At 39.3% G+C, this 21,989-nt stretch overlaps 1 protein-coding gene across 1 annotated transcript in view; it reads left to right on the forward strand.

Moving 5' to 3' along the window:
* The first annotated feature begins 888 nt into the window (after positions 1–888).
* The window catches only part of LOC141337881 (NACHT, LRR and PYD domains-containing protein 3-like), a 134,954-nt gene continuing 113,853 nt past the window's right edge, over positions 889–21,989 (forward strand). The window contains exons 1-6 of the mRNA XM_073843458.1: positions 889–1,267; positions 4,187–4,595; positions 9,757–9,816; positions 11,086–11,149; positions 11,730–11,925; positions 12,016–13,816. Coding sequence (XP_073699559.1) covers positions 889–1,267; positions 4,187–4,595; positions 9,757–9,816; positions 11,086–11,149; positions 11,730–11,925; positions 12,016–13,816 — 2,909 coding nt within the window. The remainder of the gene's footprint in view (positions 1,268–4,186; positions 4,596–9,756; positions 9,817–11,085; positions 11,150–11,729; positions 11,926–12,015; positions 13,817–21,989) is intronic.

Raw genomic sequence — 21,989 nt, forward strand, 5'->3', positions numbered from 1 at the left:
CATGGCTGTGTCTTTGTTTATGTCTGCCATGTGCTCCTGTTGCCCCACCTCCTTGTTTCCCTTTTCCACGCCCTCTTGTTTAGTCCTCGTTTGTTTGAGTGTTGTCACCTGTTCTTCTCGTTTGTCTAATTGTACTCACCTGATCCTCATGTCTTTCCTCCCTTTATATTGTGCTCTTTCCCTCTTGTCTTTGCTGGTTCGTTTTGTGAGTTTGTGAAAGTTTTGAACTTTGAGATTTTTCAGTCCAGCTCTATATTGCTGTCAGTGTTTTTCCCCGTTTAACTAGTTTCAGTTTTTGCCTTAGTTTTTCCCCTTCTCCCTTACTTGTTCCCTTTAGAAGTGATTTTATTTATTTTTGTTATCCTTTTGATTTGTTCTTTCTAGTCTATTTTTTGTTTTACCAAGATCATCCTGTCTTTTGTTTTCTTTCTAGATTTGTCTTTCTAGCTTTTTGTTAACCTTTTGTTTTTTTGTAGTCTTTTTGATAACCTTTATTTCTTTCCTAGCTCTTCCGGTCTTTTATTTTCTAGCGTTTTGTTAATTTCTTTATCCTTCTGATTTGATATTTTTCTAGTCTTTTTGATAGTCTTTCTTTTGGTTTTACCTAGCTCTTCCCCGTCTTAGTTTAAGCTTATTTTTTGTGCCTGTCTTTTGTCTTGTCATTTGTGTGTTTGTCCGTTCCTGCCCGGCCTCCTGAGTTCCTCCTGAGTCTCTTGACCTCCCCGGATTCCTCTGTAGTGTGTTCCCAGCCTACCTTTTGGACTGTCTTCCTGCCCCTTCCCTTTTGTGCCCTGTCCAGTCAATAAACTGTTTAAGCTCATTCTGCATTTGGGTCCTCTCTCTTGCTAAACCCTGACAGAACGAACCAGCCATCCAGGACCCAGCAGAATGAGCTTGAAGATCGTTCCTCCCGCTACCACTGAGGAATATCTGGCACTCCAGCAGGCAGTGGCATCCCTTCGCCAGCAGGGCGTGGAACCACGGTCCTATTCCCAGTTCTTCTGGACCATGGCTAGGGGTCTGGGTTATGACGACTCGGCCCTGAAGGAGGCCTTTAACCTCACCCTGGATGACCCCTTGCCACGCTGGGAAATGGAGCAACTTCAAATCCTGGATTTCTGGGGCTTTTCCAATTACTTGCACCATCGCAAGGACTGGCAGATCCTTAACCCTCCGGAGAATGTCGGCAATGACCAGCCTGCCCTTCTTTCCCCTCCGAGTCAAGTCCACCATCATCTTCTGACTCCCACTAGAATACGGAGGGATCGTAGGAGGAGGGCGGCTCGATCTGCTGCGTCTGCCAAAGAGTCCGCGCCAGTGTCTGCTCCAGCCCCAGAATCCGCTCCAGTGTCGGCTCCAGCCCCTGAGTCCGCTCCAGTGTCTGCTCCAGCCCCTGAGTCCGCTCCAGTGTCTGCTCCAGCCCCTGAGTCCGCTCCAGTGTCTGCTCCAGCCCCTGAGTCCGCTCCAGTGTCTGCTCCAGCCCCTGAGTCCGCTCCAGTGTCTGCTCCAGCCCCTGAGTCCGCTCCAGTGTCTGCTCCAGCCCCTGAGTCCGCTCCAGTGTCTGCTCCAGCCCCTGAGTCCGCTCCAGTGTCTGCTCCAGCCCCTGAGTCCGCTCCAGTGTCTGCTCCAGCCCCTGAGTCCGCTCCAGTGTCGGCTCCAGCCCCCGAGTCCGCTCCAGTGTCGGCTCCAGCCCCCGAGTCCGCTCCAGTGTCGGCTCCAGCCCCCGAGTCCGCTCCAGTGTCGGCTCCAGCCCCCGAGTCCGCTCCAGTGTCGGCTCCAGCCCCCGAGTCCGCTCCAGTGTCGGCTCCAGCCCCCGAGTCCGCTCCAGTGTCGGCTCCAGCCCCTGAGTCCGCTCCAGTGTCGGCTCCAGCCCCTGAGTCCGCTCCAGTGTCGGCTCCAGCCCCTGAGTCCGCTCCAGTTTCCGCTCTGATGTGTAAGCAGAGAAGGAAGAGGGCCGCCCAGAAAACTGCCTTAGTCTCTGAGTCTCCCGAGCCAGCTCAAGTCATGCCGGAGTCTGCCAAGACCACTCTAGTCATTCCAGAGCTGGCCAAACACACTGCCACGCTTCCTGAGCCCAGTCAGGACACTGCCACGCTTCCTGAGCCCAGTCAGGACACTGCCACGCTTCCTGAGCCCAGTCAGGACACTGCCACGCTTCCTGAGCCCAGTCAGGACACTGCCACGCTTCCTGAGCCCAGTCAGGACACTGCCACGCTTCCTGAGCCCAGTCAGGACACTGCCACGCTTCCTGAGCCCAGTCAGGACACTGCCACGCTTCCTGAGCCCAGTCAGGACACTGCCACGCTTCCTGAGCCCAGTCAGGACACTGCCACGCTTCCTGAGCCCAGTCAGGACACTGCCACGCTTCCTGAGCCCAGTCAGGACACTGCCACGCTTCCTGAGCCCAGTCAGGACACTGCCACGCTTCCTGAGCCCAGTCAGGACACTGCCACGCTTCCTGAGCCCAGTCAGGACACTGCCACGCTTCCCGAGGCAGGTCAGGACACTGCCACGCTTCCCGAGGCAGGTCAGGACACTGCCACGCTTCCCGAGGCAGGTCAGGACGCAGCCACGCTTCCCGAGGCAGGTCAGGACACTGCCACGCTTCCTGAGCCCAGTCAGGACACTGCCACGCTTCCTGAGCCCAGTCAGGACACTGCCACGCTTCCTGAGCCCAGTCAGGACACTGCCACGCTTCCTGAGCCCAGTCAGGACACTGCCACGCTTCCTGAGCCCAGTCAGGACACTGCCACGCTTCCTGAGCCCAGTCAGGACACTGCCACGCTTCCCGAGGCAGGTCAGGATGCAGCCACGCTTCCTGAGCCCAGTCAGGACACTGCCATGCTTCCTGAGCCCAGTCAGGACACTGCCACGCTTCCTGAGCCCAGTCAGGACACTGCCACGCTTCCTGAGCCCAGTCAGGACACTGCCACGCTTCCCGAGGCAGGTCAGGATGCAGCCTCTCCTCCTGAGCACAGTCAGGTCACAGCTGTTCCTTCGGGGTCAGGTCACACCTCACCCGAGCGTCCTGAGTCGGCTCCCAGGATGGCCGCCAACTCTGAGCCCCCGGCCAAAGAGGCCGCCGTTCCTGAGTTCCCGGCCAGGATGGCCGTTGATCCTGTATCCCCGGCCAAGAGAGCTGCCGATCCCGAGTCCCCGGCCAAGATGGCCGTCAATCCTGTATCCCCGGCCAAGATGGCCGTTAATTCTGAGCCCCCGGCCAAAGAGGCCGCCGTTCCCCAGTTCCCGGCCAGGATGGCCGTTGATCCTGTATCCCCGGCCAAGAAGGCCGCCGATCCCGAGTCCCAGGCCAGGATGGCTGTCAATCCCGAGTCCCCGGCCAAGATGGCCGCCAACTCTGAGCCCCCGGCCAAAGAGGCCGCCGTTCTTGAGTTCCCAGCCAGGATGGCCGTTGATCCTGTATCCCCGGCCAAGAGAGCCGCCGATTCCAAGTCCCCGGCCAAGATGGCTGTCAACCCTGTATCCCCGGCCAAGAGAGCCGCCGATCCCGAGTCCCCGGCCAAGATGGCCGTCAATCCCGAATCCCCGGCCAAAGAGGCCGCCATTCCTGAGTTCCCGGCCAGGATGGCCGTTGATCCTGTATCCCCGGCCAAGAGGGCCGCCGATCCTGAGGCCCCGGCCAAGATGGCCGTTAATCCCGAATCCCTGGCCAAGATGGCCGCCAATTCTGAGCCCCTGGCCAAAGAGGCCCCCGTTCCTGAGTTCCCGGCCAGGATGGCTGTCAATCCCGAGTCCCCGGCCAAGATGGCCGCCAACTCTGAGCCCCCGGCCAAAGAGGCCGCCGTTCTTGAGTTCCCAGCCAGGATGGCCGTTGATCCTGTATCCCCGGCCAAGAGAGCCGCCGATTCCAAGTCCCCGGCCAAGATGGCTGTCAACCCTGTATCCCCGGCCAAGAGAGCCGCCGATCCCGAGTCCCCGGCCAAGATGGCCGTCAATCCCGAATCCCCGGCCAAAGAGGCCGCCATTCCTGAGTTCCCGGCCAGGATGGCCGTTGATCCTGTATCCCCGGCCAAGAGGGCCGCCGATCCCGAGGCCCCGGCCAAGATGGCCGTTAATCCCGAATCCCTGGCCAAGATGGCCGCCAATTCTGAGCCCCTGGCCAAAGAGGCCCCCGTTCCTGAGTTCCCGGCCAGGATGGCCGTTGATCCTGTATCCCCGGCCAAAGAGGCCACCGTCCCTGAGTTCTCGGCCAAGATGGCCGTCGCTCCCGAGTCCTCGGATTCATCCCCTAAACCAGTCCCAGTAGCCCTGGAGGGCTTCCCGGATTCGACCCCCAAGCCAAGTCCCAAGCTCCCTCAAATCAAAAGCACCCACAGACCTAGAGGGGCTTCTGGAGGTTTTCCTGGCCCTCCCATCCCACCCCCTCTGTTTCCTGGACCTAGTGGGCCTTTTAGGTGGCCTCCCCCCTCCTATGTCCCAAGCCAACCCCCTGGACTTTTCCTTCACCCCCCTTTTCCTCCAAATTTCCCTGTCTACCCTGGGTTTCCCAAACCGCCACCCCACCCACCCTCCCAGTTTGTACCCCCTTGGCCGTTGCCCTTTATGGACGCCTGGAGGCGTCCGTCAGGGGGAGGGTACTGTCATGATCCTGCCCTGACAGCCTTGTCTGTTTTGTCTTTGTTTAATGTTTCCTTGTTTGTCTTGTGTGTCAGCACATGGCTGTGTCTTTGTTTATGTCTGCCATGTGCTCCTGTTGCCCCACCTCCTTGTTTCCCTTTTCCACGCCCTCTTGTTTAGTCCTCGTTTGTTTGAGTGTTGTCACCTGTTCTTCTCGTTTGTCTAATTGTACTCACCTGATCCTCATGTCTTTCCTCCCTTTATATTGTGCTCTTTCCCTCTTGTCTTTGCTGGTTCGTTTTGTGAGTTTGTGAAAGTTTTGAACTTTGAGATTTTTCAGTCCAGCTCTATATTGCCGTCAGTGTTTTTCCCCGTTTAACTAGTTTCAGTTTTTGCCTTAGTTTTTCCCCTTCTCCCTTACTTGTTCCCTTTAGAAGTGATTTTATTTATTTTTGTTATCCTTTTGATTTGTTCTTTCTAGTCTATTTTTTGTTTTACCAAGATCATCCTGTCTTTTGTTTTCTTTCTAGATTTGTCTTTCTAGCTTTTTGTTAACCTTTTGTTTTTTTGTAGTCTTTTTGATAACCTTTATTTCTTTCCTAGCTCTTCCGGTCTTTTATTTTCTAGCGTTTTGTTAATTTCTTTATCCTTCTGATTTGATATTTTTCTAGTCTTTTTGATAGTCTTTCTTTTGGTTTTACCTAGCTCTTCCCCGTCTTAGTTTAAGCTTATTTTTTGTGCCTGTCTTTTGTCTTGTCATTTGTGTGTTTGTCCGTTCCTGCCCGGCCTCCTGAGTTCCTCCTGAGTCTCTTGACCTCCCCGGATTCCTCTGTAGTGTGTTCCCAGCCTACCTTTTGGACTGTCTTCCTGCCCCTTCCCTTTTGTGCCCTGTCCAGTCAATAAACTGTTTAAGCTCATTCTGCATTTGGGTCCTCTCTCTTGCTAAACCCTGACAGATATAAACTAGGATAGTATTAGTAACACAAGTGTCTTGAGGTCAAGAAAACGGATTAAAACGATATTTGATTAACTCAAGCAAATTCACAGAAATATTGGAAACCGCTAAAATTGTTCTGGTTATGAAGTGTAATGCAAAACTTTGTGGTTTAAATCTCACAACGGTGTGAAAGGCCTAGCGCAGTAGCGGCGTTAAACACACGGATAAGGTCAAGATATCTAACAACTGTAGGTGTACTTAGCAAAGATCAGTCTGTTGTGTCGTTAGAATATATTATGAATATTTGTACGTTTATTTTCATTTCGACGTTTTAATGAACACTGCTACAGAATTTGTCTTAGTGGCATTCAATGCAATATTTTATTAAAAGATAACGCGGTGGACTGTTTGAGTAATTCTCTCATCTGTCACAGTTACTGTCGAGATTTCCCCGCTTACGGACATCCGACTACACAGAACCTGTAACTCTACCATAATTATTTAAAAATAGATATACATTTCATGCCTGACAACTATTGTCATAGTTCTGTCTGTTTGTGTACTTAGTTTCTCCCATTGTCTTCCCCTGTCGATCTGTCTGCTTTGGTTTAGCCCTCATTATCATCATCCCCTGCACCTGTCTGTAATTATCTAGTCCCTTTATAAGTCTGTCTTTGAGTTCAGTTTACTGTCGGTCTTTGCTTTGTGTATACGTTGCGTGTGTGGAAAGATTTCATGTTCCTGATCAGTCTGCTCCTTGGATATATTAAAAGACTCTGTTTGTAATTCGTGTCTCGTCTCATCATTCCAGCACCAACCCGTAACAACTATGCAACTGACAAAAAAATAATATTTAAGCTAAACAAACATTTACAATTCTGAAACATTAAGAGAACTAAGATATGTTAAAAAATGTTTTCTTAAAGAAGAAGAGATTATTAAGTCAAACATGACAACGTGAAGTTGCAGTTGTACCTGTTTCCTGGAACAAAAAACTAAAAGACAAACACAACAACTGAATAAAATGGTCTGAATCAACCCTTTCGCTTAAAATAACTGTGATTTATTTATTAATGGCCTGTTTAGAGATGCGTACAAAGACAATAGTGTTTCCACACCGTCTTCAACTTGTAATGTGTAACTTTATGTGTTTTTAAATAAGATAGACGTACATGTAGCAGAGGAACAGTAGGATTGGCGATTAAGATTTTGTAGCCAGATCGGGGGAAAAAGCTCTAAAGTACTTCACAATCTCAGTTTAAACACTTTCTTGTAGAAGGACCTTCATTTAATTATCTTATACTGTACTAGTTCTTGTTTTCCTCCAAACATTCACAGCATGTTTGACCTGAGAAGTCTGAGAATTGTCTTCGTCTAAAAACTGTACAAAAACAATGACAAAGGTATAACGTAGTGGACGGACAATCAAAATCAATATTAAAAAAACTTCCACGATAGTTCAGAAGAGAGGGTTTCAGTATTAGGTATTTGTTAAACTGATCCATATTTATGTTGTGCAGACATATTTCTTGCATAAAAGACTATGTCTAAAAAACCTTTTCAATGGGGAGCAGTATAATGTTATGTTTCTTAATTGATCGGGTTACAACAAGGTGCCATATACCTCTAGCAAATCTGACAAAAGCAATGCTGAATGCTGATGGCTCTCATAGAGAAGGACTCACCTAAAGACAAATACAGTCCAACAAACAAGATGTGAACAGACTCATCCGTAATCCTGATCATTTGATGACGGAAAATGTCAGTTGTAATAGATCAAGAGCAGGATTTCTGTATTCTGGATGCATTATGACACTTTTCTTACATGATGTGTAACTGGGTAACTAGTCTTATTGAATTGATGATCGTGCTTGCTGTCTTATTTGGGGTTTGTAAATGTAGGGGAAAAGCATGGATGATAAGATTTACTCTATATCTATGTGGGTCAAAAATAATAACATAAGAAAATGGCCTTAAACAGTTGAAACAAGCTCAGCTGATACAATTAGAAAAAGATTAACATTTAGAAAAAGCAATAAAAAAACATGGTACTCATGCAGAAATATTAAATAAAATATGTTGAAGGAATATAAAATGTGTTTTCTTTGTTCGGTTGAGAAGCCTCACCTGGTTCTCCTTTCCAGTTAAAAACATCACTTTCTTAAAACCATTGTGTCTAACATACTTGTTGGCATGATTGTCATTTTTATTATGTACAGTATTGACCACACATTTATCAGACTGATAAAAGTAGCAAATAAATATTAACAGTAAAATCATATACATAAAATGCTGCATATTGTATACTAGGTTTTGACATTCACCTCACATTGGGAGTCTGTTGTGGCCGAATGCTTTTTAATTCAACTTTTTAAGAGCAATGAACTATTCTCAGGAGAGCCACTGAACCACAGAAGACAGTCCTCACATGTGTTGTTTGATACAAGCGTAGTTTACAACTCTGAAAAGTCAGTGAGTATCTGAAAGAATTTGTGTCAATGTGACATGAGATGCATTTGAAAAGTAGGAGCACAGCATTAAGTGCAGAACTAGATCATAGATCCACAGGATGTCAGATATTGGGCTCAGGATACTCTACGATATGGACACTTTTTAGCCTTTAAAACAGGACTATATTTTGAAATAAAATAAATATAACATTTTCTAAAAGATACAACCTAAATATAGAGATTACCAGCTCTGCGTCTGACACAAGCTCCTTCGCATACATTTAAAACAAATGAAATATTATCTAGTTAAAGACTTTGGCAACATGTTTTATTGTGTGTTTGTGAAGGGATTAAACGTTGAAGATTATGTTTAAAATAAGAAACATTAGGAATCTAAAGCGATTGAAACCTAATACAAATTGTTCTTTAGTTGAAATTTAAGCATGAACCACCGGACATCGTCTGTAGGGAACCTCTGTCTTAGAAAAAAGACAGATCAGATAATCTGGTCTAATAGTCATCCATCTCCCCTTCGATCTGTGTGAGGATCTGAAACAGACCATCAGTTTCTCATTGTTTTGTTTATATTTCAACTTAAACATTTTTGTAAATCTTTCATTCACAGAATGGACATCATTGTTTGCAGAAAAATGTAAGCCATTTTTATGATCACCTAAAACTTTTGTAAATGTTTATTTTTATACACTGTTACATATAATGTAATTGTATTTATAATCATCTTTAAAAGAAGCAAATTATGTGTTTTATAAGTTCAACAAACCTAAATAAATGTTAAATACATGTTTAAAATGTATAATGAATGATTTGTTTTGCTTGTCTTTAGTAACATGTTTGTTACACTTTTTTTTACTTGAGTCTCCTTTAGCTTCAAATGTTCATGATTTATTAGATGTATTATTATATAACACATATACTAACATAAATGTGATTTATGATGGAATGTCTTGAGTCTTAGAATAATTTAGATCACTTGCAAACAATATTTTATTAAAAAAGGAAGTATGTTGATTTTTTTGTGACGAGTAGGTGTACAGTTTGTACAGTAAAAACAATAAAAAACAACAACTTTAAAAATATAACAAATGATGTTTCTATAAATTATAAATATAATTCAGGCTCCAGTACAGCAGGTGGCAGTAACTGTTCAGCTCGTTCAAACCCTCCAGAAAAACGCACGAAGAAGACGAAAACGAAAGTAACTACGGAAAACACTCAGATAGCAAAACAAATCGATGCTCATAGGATTTTATCCAATATATGTCCTAGAAAACATTTTATAGATACAACTTTAGCGCAGACCCTACTAATTTTAACACTCGCGGACATTGTTTTTGTATTTAATCCAATCTGTCTGAGAGATATGAGAATTATTGCTGACAAACTACAGGCCTAAAGGACAGAAAATGATCGTTTCAAATACGTATAAATGCTCTTCTTAGTGGACAAGACTGCAAGTAAGTTTTCCAAAAGGGGTTATTGAAGACGAATGTGTTTCTAAAAGTATTTCCGTATTTTCGCTTCTGTTTTTTTGCTGTTGTTTTGTGATGCGAAATCGAAAGTATGTTTAAATCCGCCATTTCTCGTTAAGACCATTTGTTTATTCTACATGGCAATGCATTTGTTCATAACTGACTTTATTTGATCTAATGTTTTGTGTTGCTGCTAACTCCAGATATTTCTTGATCTCATTTAGGATCATCATCTCCAGGTCAAACTGAACAGCAGATAGTTTTCTCAACCCAGTGCTGATCTCTGGCAGTTTATCTGCAGTATGTCAGAGGAGCGAGGAAAGGACTCTCCGTCTGAGATGAGTCTCTCACACAAACAGAGGTAAGACTGAGTCTGTTTTCAGACAATCGTTTTAAACACTGATGGACTTTCACATGTTTGCTCTAAAAAAGCTTTGCTAAAATAACATTAAATAATTTAAAAAGTAGCCAATAGATTATAAATATCTGAGAACTGAAAATCAGAATCATAATTTACAATCTTGTCTCAGTTTACAGTCGCTCTTCAGCATTTGATATGTAGATACTTGAGTAAATTATTCGACATCAGTGATTTTGTTTTAAGGTCATGAATGTATATTCAGACATTTAAAAATGACCACACACTTAATTTAAAGGGGTCATATGATGCTTTTTAATGTTTTCATTTCCTTTAGTGTGTAATGTATCTGTTTGTGTAAGATCTTCAGAGTTATAAATATCATAGTCTCCTACAAAGCGATTTATTCTCTCTAACAGAGAACACTGATCCTGAAATGACTAAAATGCCTTGATTGAAGTCCAGATATTACTTTCACAAATTTCTGCATCACAATGTGAAATATTAGCGTAATGATGTCCAAAGGTTTCCACAAAGAGAAGACGAGTCTTCATTGAGTTGAAGTGTTGTCGTCATGTTGTGGAGCCGCTGTGTGTTTGGATGCGAAAGCAAACCCGCTTTATTTGGAATCAGTGGTTAAGATTTATTTATTATGCTGTTCTGAGCCGTTAACCCAAAGGTTAGCTTGTGTACAGCACACTTTATGGAGCTGCAGTGCATACACACCTGAGCTATACACACATAAATAAACTGTAAATAAAATACAATAAACCACACCTAAATAGCATTTTTTTTTTTTTATGTTGGTACTTCAGTACATAAAGTTGTTACGGTGAAAAAGAAAAATTATAATTTTAAGAGATTGTATCTGAAAGGTAAGAGAGTTGCAAAATGAAAGCTTAACACTGTGAAAGGTTCAGCTCAGACTTGGACTCTGTATCAAATGGATAATTATTACAACGACATTATTATTGTAACACCCAATAAACAAAGTGATGACCTTTTAAAATAGTGTCATATGGTCTCTTTTATTTAAGTATGCTAACAGAACTGTGTAGCACTGACATTTCTTCTCTCAAAAAAGAAAAGGTTGTCTTCAATTAGATCAGAAATGCTTTACAGATATTGTGAAACAAATGTGAGTCTGTAAACAAGAATGACTACCATCTTTAAAGCTCTGCAAGTGTTTCTGTGAAGGACTAGAGAATATGATTGCCAATGTTAAACACAGATGAACATCCTGTTGTAAAGTTTTTCTCTCTGCATCATTAGTGTAAGATCAGGCTCACATGTGTCCAGCTCTGTGTCTGTGAAGAGTGACCACTCAAAGGGTGAAGTACCAAATTTCAGTGGAGAAACAGCATCACAAACCATACGGTATTTGATGTTTCTTATTTTTTCTTTACACAGACTGTGTTAGAAAGTGTATAATTATTATTAAACTTTATAGTTCATAAATGTATCAAATATTGTTTTTCCTTTTGCTAGAACATGTTTACAAGAGATTTTAGTCATATTTCCCCAGAAATGCAATAATTTGATTTATTTTATTGAGCAGCAGGCTTCAGAATGAAACCTTAGATCCAGATTTCCAGACTAAAAGGAACCACAAGGACTTTACAAACAGTTTCCTACAGTTTTTCCAAGTAATGAAACACATCTTCATGAATAATTAATAAATATGACAAACAAATATGTTATTGAATACGAGTGCAAGAGAAATGTTATTTATAATTCTTCTTGACCATTATTTTTTAAGAACCCATAAAATAATGTATTATTAATACTGACAGCTAATTAACATTTGTCTCAAACTGATTTTTTACAAACATTTTTAATTATTAAAAAATAGTAGTTTTTATCAAATATGGATGAAGATTTTTTTTTCTTTCATTTATTTTTTACTTGCTTTGTAGGATCTTGAGAGCATAATAATTACATTTCTAAAGAAAGAACTGGACAAGTTTAAGAAAATATTACAAAAAGAGGATGTGCAATACTTTGTGAAGGATTTTAATGAGAACAGATGCAGTATCAAAGAAGCAGCTCTTGATCTCACACTCTACTTCCTGAGAGAGATGAAGCAAGATGAAGCTGCTGATACTCTAGAAGGTAAGAGACTCATGGCAATCTGCCAGACTCACTTATAAATGTAGGAGAGAAAATAAGATTAAAATATTCTGTATTTTTGTTTCTGTTTAGATGAGCTGGTCTTCATTCATCAGCTAAAATGTAGCCTAAAGAAGAAATATCAGTGTGTGATTGAAGGAATTGCAAAGCAAGGTGACTCTACTCTTCTGAATAACATCTACACAGATCTCTATATCACTCAGGGTTGTAGTGAACAGGTCAATACTGAACATGAGGTAAGACAGATTGAAGTTGCTTCCAGACGTCAGGAATCACAAGAAATACAGGTTGAATGCACAAATTTGTTTGAAGCACCTGAAGAAGACAAGCAGATCAGAACTGTACTGACAAAAGGAGTTGCTGGCATCGGAAAATCAGTCTCTGTGCAAAAGTTTGTTCTGGATTGGGCCGAAGGAAAAGAAAATCAGGATATCAGCTTCATATTTCCTCTTCCATTCAGAGAGATGAACTTAAAGGAGAAAGAAAAACTAAGTTTGATGGACCTTATAACTCAGTTTTTTCCAGAGTCAAAAAATCTGAACCTTACAAGAAGGAACCAAAAAGTACTGTTCATTCTTGATGGACTGGATGAATGTCGACTTCCTGTAAACTTTAAGGATAATGAGACATGTTCTGATATTTCATCACCGGTCTCTCTGGATGTTCTCCTGACAAACCTCATCAAGGGAAATCTGCTTCCTTCTGCTCTCATCTGGATCACCACCAGACCAGCAGCTGCAAGTAAGATTCCTCCTGACTGTATCGACCGGCTGACAGAGATACGAGGATTCAATGATGCACAAAAGGAGGAGTACTTCAGAAAAAGAGTCACAGATGAGAATCTGGCCAAAGAAATTATTGATCATGTTAAACAATCAAAGAGTCTCTTTATCATGTGCCACATCCCAGTCTTCTGCTGGATTTCAGCCACTGTTCTCCAGAACATTTTAGAGGAGAAAAGAAATAATGATGTGAAAAACAATCAGGCTGATGATGCCTCCAAAACACTGCAGGAGTCAAATACTGAAGACACTCCCAAGACTCTGACACAAATGTACACACACTTTCTCAGATTTCAGATCCAGCAGAGCAGACGAAAGTATGATGGAGAATATACACCAGATGTTTCCTGGGATAAAGATGCCATCTTTTCACTGGGGAAACTGGCATTTCATCAGCTGGAAAGGAACAATGTGATCTTCTATGACAGAGATCTGGAAGCCTGTGGTATTGACGTCTATAAGGCATCAGTGTATTCAGGCATGTGTACCCAGATCTTTAAGGAGGAAACTGGGATTGTTCTTGGTACCATGTACTGCTTTGTTCACTTGAGCATTCAAGAGTTTATTGCAGCTCTTTATGCACATTTAAACATAAAAAAGAAAAGTATATTTCTTTTCAAAAGTGAAACCATGATTGATTTGCTCAAGACTACAGTGGACAAGGCACTAGAGAGTGATAATGGACATCTGGATCTTTTTCTTCGATTCCTCCTTGGTTTGTCACTCCAGTCCAATCGGCGACTCTTACAGGGTCTGTTGACACAGCAAAATGACAATGACAAGAGCATAAAGGAAATTGTTTGGTACATCAAGCAGAAATTGGAAGCTAATCTGTCTCCAGAGAGATCCATCAATCTGTTCTACTGTCTGAATGAACTGAACGACCAAACTCTGGTGAAAGACATTCAGACCCACCTTAGCAAAGGAAGTCTCTCATCTGCTGATCTTTCACCTGCCCAGTGGTCTGCTTTGGTCTTTGTATTGTTGACATCAGAGGAGGAGCTGGAGGAGTTTGAGCTTCAGAAATTCAAGAAATCAGACGAGTGTCTCATTAGATTATCAGCAGTCATCAAAACCTCCAAAAGAGCTCTGTAAGTTAATCATTTTTTGCTTTCATCTTTTATCTAGGGCTCCCATGCATCTGGAAAACCTGAAAAATTATTCTTAAAAATAATTACTGATTTTCTTTAGTCCTGGAAAATACATGGGAAATTAGAGAAATATACACTGTGTGCATAATTATTAGGCAGAAGAAAAAAAGTTGCATGTTAATTGCAAAAAAGTAAGAATTAATGTTAAGAATTAGATACGAAACCATCAGGAACCATTTAGTCTCCAGTGCCACCATTTTTCAGAACTGCAACCTACCTGGAGTCTCTAGAAGTGCAATGTGTCAGGTTCTCAGAGACTTTCTCTTTTGAGTTTATCCTCCAGAATTTGGCAGTAAGTTTTGGGACTTCAGTTTTAGTCCATCTACTGTCCTGAAATGTCTGTCTTGCAGAGATGGACCAAAATGAACTCTTAACCCTTGTGGACATTTTTGTCTATTTCAGTTTTGTTTTTTGTTTTAAGTGTGTCTTTGTTAATGCCATCTGCATAAATCGTGGCTCAGGTGTGTATTTTTATTGAAATTTTAATATTTCACCCTCATTTCCTTCAAAAAAACGATTTTACCCTCCGTACAAAAAATACTCACACTCAGGACCTTAAGGACAAAAATGTCCACATTGAAACCCATTAAAACTGCATTTTTTTAACCCAGGGCCATTTGACTTTAAAATTATGCAATATTTGCTAATAGGCATTCATTCTATCGGAAAGGCTTCAAATTTTAAAGTTTTGCCATTTTTTACTAGATCGTGCCATTTTTTTCAAATTTGGCATATGAAAGAAATACTCACTTTTTGTGTTTTCTGCTTATGCATATTATAGCCTATTATAGAGTCAATTGGAAAAATAATGCAGCTGAAATTGTGTGGGTATTTTGGTAAGGATGTCAGAGTGTGGTTTGCATGTGTTTACTAAATTTTTTATGGGTGTAATATGTTTGAAAGAAATGATATTGTACTGGCAATCAAAAATCCCACTCCAAGTCTCACCCTTGGCAGGGTCATAGGGCCATGTGAAAACTAGGAATAGGGTCAAAGAAGGTTAATGAGCGTTGAAGACTTTTCTTTTTCACCCAAACACAGATCTTATTCCTTGATTGCACTTTTTCATTTGTTATTGTTTTTGTACAGAAATAAAATCTGAGCTTGAATTTGATGTAGAAGTTCAGAAGCCCCTAAACACATTGTTTTTGTTTTCACCACAAGAAAACGCTGATTGTTTAGTCTGGTAGATTTTATACAAAGTTTGAGTGTTCGCACAGCCCAGACAGGTGTTCACAAAGCAAAACCTATACATATTTGGTGCTTGAGGGCTTGGTCATTTCATTGCTTGCAAGATGAAGAGACGTTACTCAGCAGAGGAATCTCTGGAGCTAGTGTTGCCCACTGACAGACAGCATTATGGAAAGAAACCAGCTTTTAAAGCATTACAATTCTGAAAATGAATTGATGTTTGGTAATTATGAATGGAAGAGATGCTGATGAAAAACAACAGTCAGTGAAAGTAGAAAAAATATATTAATATATAACATTTCTATGACAGTTCTTTGACATGGATATTTTTGTCCATTATGGCCCTAAGTGTTAGTTTTTTTTTTTTTTTTAATCTGACACTACATAAAAAATATAAATGCCTCAAAATTAATGTTGTTGTTCTTCATTGACACACCCAGGAAGCTAATAAGTAAAGAAAAAAAATCTGCTTATCATTTAATATATGGAAATTAACTACTATTTTTCATTTTTTCATAAAAAACACCTGTGGCATTATGTAAACAAACCAGAATTTAAAGGGTTAAAATTCTGAAAATTAATGAATGTTTGGTATCTATGGATAGAACAGATGCTGGTTAAAAAATTGACATCAGTGAAAGTGGGAAAAAATATTAATAAATCATATTTTTATGGCAGTTTTTGGACATGGACATTTTTTGTCCATTTTGTACCTATGTGTAATTTTTTTTTTTTTTTTTTTTTTTTTGAATGCACAAGGGTTAAAGCTTACTGCCAGATTCTGGAAAATATATTTTTGAAAGGTGCTGCAAGAGGATGTGGTGCTGGTCCTTTAAGAGCCACTCTCAACTCATCTGTCTATAAAGTCTATAAAAAAAAACAGTCTCCATGTTTTTCACAACACTTCAGAATGTTATTCTTATTAATTGAGTCATTTTTTAGTTTTTTTTTTGCCCAAGCAAAGTCTCTGAGAACCTGACACATTGCACTTCTGGAGACTCAAGGTAGGTTGCAGTTCTGGAAAAAGGTGGCACTGGAGACTAAATGGTTCGATGGTTTCATAACTAATTCTTCATCGTAAATCTTTGCAATTACCATGCATCTTTTCTCCTCCACCTATTTTTCTCACAGTGCAGACGCAACAAGCGTTTTTTTGTCCGGTGGTCATGCCTTAACTTAGCAAATTCCAGTATTGCATTAGTATTGCATCCTTCTCATGGGCATTTAATAGTTTTTGATTTTTCAGTCTGAAGTAAATCTTTTTTTTTTTTTTTTGGCTCATTTTATCTGTAAAAGAAAATGTGCCTAACAATTCTGCACACCTGAATATGAGGAGTTTTTCACTTCCAGCCTTCATGGACAATTATATTTCACTTATAAATAATTAAATATGAAATGAATAGTAGTTATTAAGATTGATCTGGTTTGGAATTGGTCAAATGTGCTTGGAAAAAAAAAATATGACCACAATATCAGCGTGCCTAATAATTATGCACACAGTGTATACTATCATGAAAATCTTGTTAAATTATAAAATTTATACATTTTAATGTAGTGTTTTCAAGGTTTGAAAAATGTTTGGATTTTGGATGAAGTGCTTGAAAGTGCTTGAAATATGCAGTTCCATCAATTTCATATTAATTCGCTTTCATATTAAATAGTTATTTTTTTGTTATGCTGATGGAACAGAGCTGCAGATAAAATATACCGAGAGCCTATTACTCAGTCCATGATGGCTTGAAAACGTCAAATACGTATTATGTTTAAAACGAGAATTTGGGGCTCACAAAATCACCAGCCCGATTTCTCGGGGCTGATGTGTTTTCTAGTCGGGCTACCAAAATGTTTCACTGGACTATTTTAAAGTAGAGGGCTCTTGTGGGTCCTTATAACACCTCAATTTAGTTGTATCAAATTTAAGGCTATAAAAAGATTTAAATATATTAAATAGTATAAGAAAAGGCTTAATTATAAGTTTAAAAGTTGGGAACAGAAATACTAGAATCACGATAGGGCTGGATAAAACTTCAAAAGGCAAAGACGTCATTGAATATATATGCACGCTGCACGTTTCAAAGTCAATACGCGGCAAGGATGTCTTTATATGAATGTATCTGAAGTTAACGACTGTCCTCAGAATGCTTAATGCTCAATACTGCTTTGTGTACAGCCGTAACTAGGAAAATGGTAATATTTCAGCGCTCCTACCGGGCCACCTTGTGACAGAATGAATTTGCGAATTTTCAGCTGTTTAGTCAGATTATTACAAATATTGACCCATGTTTTTATGCAGCAAACACAATAGTGTTGTAAATGTGAAAGAAGGTATGTGCTTTCTAAAAACCTAAACAATTAAGACAGTAATAATTATGTTTTAAATAAATATTATAAATTATATACTTGATTTATACCTTTTGAAGTTATAAAGGCTGAAATGCCATTGTATAAGATGTTTTGTTTTTGTGAAAATCTGAATTATAAATCATGTCATTTTATGGCTTAATATGTTACTGTATATTGTCCAACCACACTCATACTGTGTTCATTTTACTTGTGCAGCTCTTAAAAAGGGTCATAAATTGCCTTAAAATGATATTTAAAAATTCTGCAGATACACTGTAAATAGTGAAAAAAAATTCCTTGATATTTGTGAATTGAAAATATTTTTTAATTGACAATTAAATTTCTATCTGATTTTCTACGCTTAAAAAAATTGTATTTTTTCATTTGGGCTAGTTAAATTTTGTTAATAGTTTTATAGTTTAATTTTGATTACATTTTAGTAATTTTAGGCTGAAATGTATTTGTGAAAAACCTTCACTTTTTTTTCACAAATTTTAGTTTAGCATCATATTTTTTACCGTCATTTTATACCAGTCATTAATGTGTTACCACAGCCCTACTCCACTCATACAGTATTACTTTTATTTGTGCAGGTCTTAAAAAGCCTTTAAATTAAAAAAAAATAAATACTGCAGATACTCTGTAAATTATATTAATTAAATATTTTATATTATATAATTTGTATACTTTATTTTGGCTATTTATATTAGGCAATGTTATATGTAATCCATACAGTTGTTTTTTTATTAGCACAATAACATCTGATTTAAAATGAACTCATGTATGTGAACATGTAATTTACCACAGTGCTGGAAAATCTTGAAAATGCACTTTGAAAGTGCTTGAAAAGTGCTTGAATTTTACTTTGGAAAAGGTGTAAGAACCCTGCGAGCAGGAGTGGAGCAGTCTAATTTCCTTTGGAGTGGAGAGCGCCTTTCTGAAGATTACACTCGCTTAATACACTTAGTAATGTTTCAGTAATTTATCAAATTTATCATAATTTTCTGCATGGTTAAATTGATATAAAATAGCATTTTTGTGATAAAATAAATATAAATCATGTAGGCCTCGAAATCACATTTTATTATTACATTCAGAAGTAGGCCTAATGCAGAAGCTAAATGCTTACACAAACTTTAAGAATGGGTAGGCTATTGTTGTTCCCCTCACACCACAACACATCCTTTCAATTTAACAGTATTCAGAAAAGAATAAGAATGAAAAATATAAGCTAGGCTAAATAAACTACAAGCCAAAACCAATTCATGTAGGCTAAAGCGAAACTGAAACTATAATGTTGGGTCTCTCATTCAACACAAATCCAAATGTTTCCGTGTTTTAAGATGTATTTGAATGCCAACAAAATATGTATTATATGAACCTGGCAACCTCACTCATATTTTATTATGATAATAAAAAGTCTTTATTGTCAAGTTAGCACTGCTTAACTGTGTGATCACATACACTTATCCTTTCTAATTTAATTAAATTCTAATTTAAAATAATCTTGTAGGTTAACGGTTAATAATCGGTTAACAAGCATCGAAAAATAAACTAAATGAACATCCCTACTGTGGAATAAGCAATAGTTTGTCTAGTCTTACTAAAAGTAGCCTAAATTCTAAAATCCTGTAAATCTAATTGAGGCTAAAAAAAAACTATGTCAAGTAAGTTGCAAACACTAAGACTTTAAAACACTATGAATGACTTGAAACCTCGGCAGATATTCTGATTTCTGGTTTGCTGTTACCATAGACCTGCAAACACAAAATGAATTGCTTACAAACATTACTTTTTATTTACAAGTAACATACACAAGAGCATCTTTTAAACAAAATATTTCCTTGCCTGTTTTGTTTTCTATTCTGCCTGTTTGTTTTATTTTCTAACAAATTAAATACTAAAAAAATACTATTAAACTAAAAATTTTAGGGCTGCAACAACTAATCGATAAAATCGATTATTATCGATAATGAAATTCGTCGACAACGATTCTCATTATCGATTAGTCGGGTCCGCCCACACTGCACGTGCACTTCAGATGATCACGTCAAATTACAGCACTGAATGACGCATTTCTATAGACATAATGCCTCTAAGAAGAGTGGAGGAAACAGACTGAGATGCTGCAGGACAGATATGTGATCTGAGCTGCCCAAAACACAAAACATGAGCATTCTTTATTTTAAACTATCTCTATTTTGAAGCTGATAGCGTAATGGCTTGCCCTGTGAGGCGCTTTGACAGATCCGTTTGCATCCTCAGTATGAAAACTTTCAGTTTACGGTCATATCCTTATCTGTAAATGTCACAAATTCACACAAGCATTTCCATTTATGCATAAAAGTCCATCCTGGCAGTCTGTGTTAAGTTTAAATCTTTACTGAATGAGCGGGTCAGACAGCTGGAACACAGAACACAGACAGGGAGACACTTAATACTGAGTCAGCGCAAAAACATTCATGTCAGCCGTTGAATGTTAAATTTAGATTTAAATACAATATGTAGTGCACGTATTTATGAAGGGTAGGAACTATAGGCCAGGGCTGTGACGGTGGCAGATTTTTACCAACTACGGTGGTGCGGTGTTTATATATAAAGAAATGAGCCTCAAACATTATTAACAAACGAGCATGTTTAGCAACTCCGTCGTTGAACAAGCAACCTACAAAACGCTAAAATAAATCAACGAAATAATACATTTAAATAAGAAAGTAGCCTAAATAAGAGTTAAATAGGCTATTAAACAAACATTCGTTGCAAAAAACAACCTCGACAGCTGATCAGAATTACTGGCCCGAGTCCGACGGTCTTTCTCTTCCCCATTGCGCAGCTGCTGTTTTTAATAATAAAGTAATTACATTTATTTTCGTTTCTTTAGTTTATAAAGTTAATTTAGAAATATATGTGGAACACGTTTTATTTGTGAAATTCAAGTTTTTGTTTTTTAAAGTAACGAAGCGCCCAGCGGCAGACATGAATTTAGCCTTCTCAAATCATCACGATTTAAATTAAAATCCTTAGATATATATATAAAAAAACTGAAAGCATATCACAATATTAGTTTAACATAGATATACGTGTACAAATAGGAGCATATCTAATCGTTTGTGCGCAGAGTGAAAGCTTTGCAGGACATGGAGGTGCAAGCGCCATGTGAAACTTCATTTTTGCTCATAAATGTAAGAGTAATACATTTACTTTAAATTATTACTGCACTACTATAAAACAAAATAATTCAAATCGAAAACAAAACTCTTTTATTAGATATAGGCCTAATCCATAAAGATGCATTTAGGCTTTAAAAGCGCGTCCAGTGAGCAGATCTTTGCGACACTGACTCAGAAAATACTAGTTTATTAATACATAATTTGAATATCTCCTTACTTTTCCCCCGCCACATTCATGGTAATTACTTTAGCTGGGGCTTTGCTGCCAGTTTAATCTTACTGCGTGCATCTGAACGTGGAACTCTGCTGAAGGCACTTGCGCTCGCTGCTGCTGCTGTAGGCGGGACACTAAACACCGACACGGCAGAATAAATAGCAGAAACACTGTGTTTTATGCTTGTTAGTGTTTTTCTTCAGATATATGTCTTTTCTCTTTATAACGACAGGTGAAATGTTGTAAATTGTTAAGCACTGTTTTCATAGCATTCAGAATGTGGAATAGTGTGATTTAAAAAATAAATAAATAATTGACATTTTTAAGCCAACTAATCGATTAATCGAAAAATGAATCGGCGAACTAATCGATTATCAAAATAATCGTTAGGTGCAGCCCTAAAAAATTTACTATTAAACTTCAAAATGTTAGGAGCATCAAAAAAAAACAAAAAAAAAACATCTTGATTCTTCATGGTCGATTCTGATTGCAGATGTTTTACAAGAAAATGGGCTGTTTCTGAAAGCCTTTTTTAGGTATTTATTTTACGCCCTAAGCAAGGGACAAGAATGAATAGTAATATGAGTACATAAACAATATGTTTATTTTCTCTATTATAGGTACAGCCATTTAAATTAGAGACAACCCCTGAATTTTAAAGAATCTACAGTTAAATAAAGGACACAGTTCTTTCTTATTAGTGTAGACAATAAATGCAACCATAATCAAAGTAGGCTACTCTTTCAATATTCAAAGTGCAAATAGAGACCAATTTTTTTAAGCATGATACAGAGTTATAAACAACTACACAACTTATTATAGCCCACTTACTAATGACAGCATAGATATTTTATGTAGCCATGAGCCATGAGCAACCGCTGGCGACCGGATGTGGGCGTGTCCAGCGACTCGACAAAGTTCAGAATCTCTCAACTTTATGCAAATGAAGAACGACTTTTGGGAGCAACAGCCAATGGGAAAGAAGAAAATAGTGCTCATGTGATCCAGACGGAACAGCGTTTTCATTTTTGCCATAGATAAACGCATGTAATGGAAAAAGTACTCTCTCCTTCTCATTCATATTTGTTTATATGCATGGATTCAGTGTATATTTATATTATATTTAGTCTTTTGCCTCAAGTGTTTGTATTTGGCGGCAAGAAACCTAATTTGCCATCAACAATGATGTTAAGCA

The sequence above is a fragment of the Garra rufa genome, chromosome 7 (assembly GCF_049309525.1).
Source record: "Garra rufa chromosome 7, GarRuf1.0, whole genome shotgun sequence".
NCBI classification, from domain to species: domain Eukaryota; kingdom Metazoa; phylum Chordata; class Actinopteri; order Cypriniformes; family Cyprinidae; genus Garra; species Garra rufa.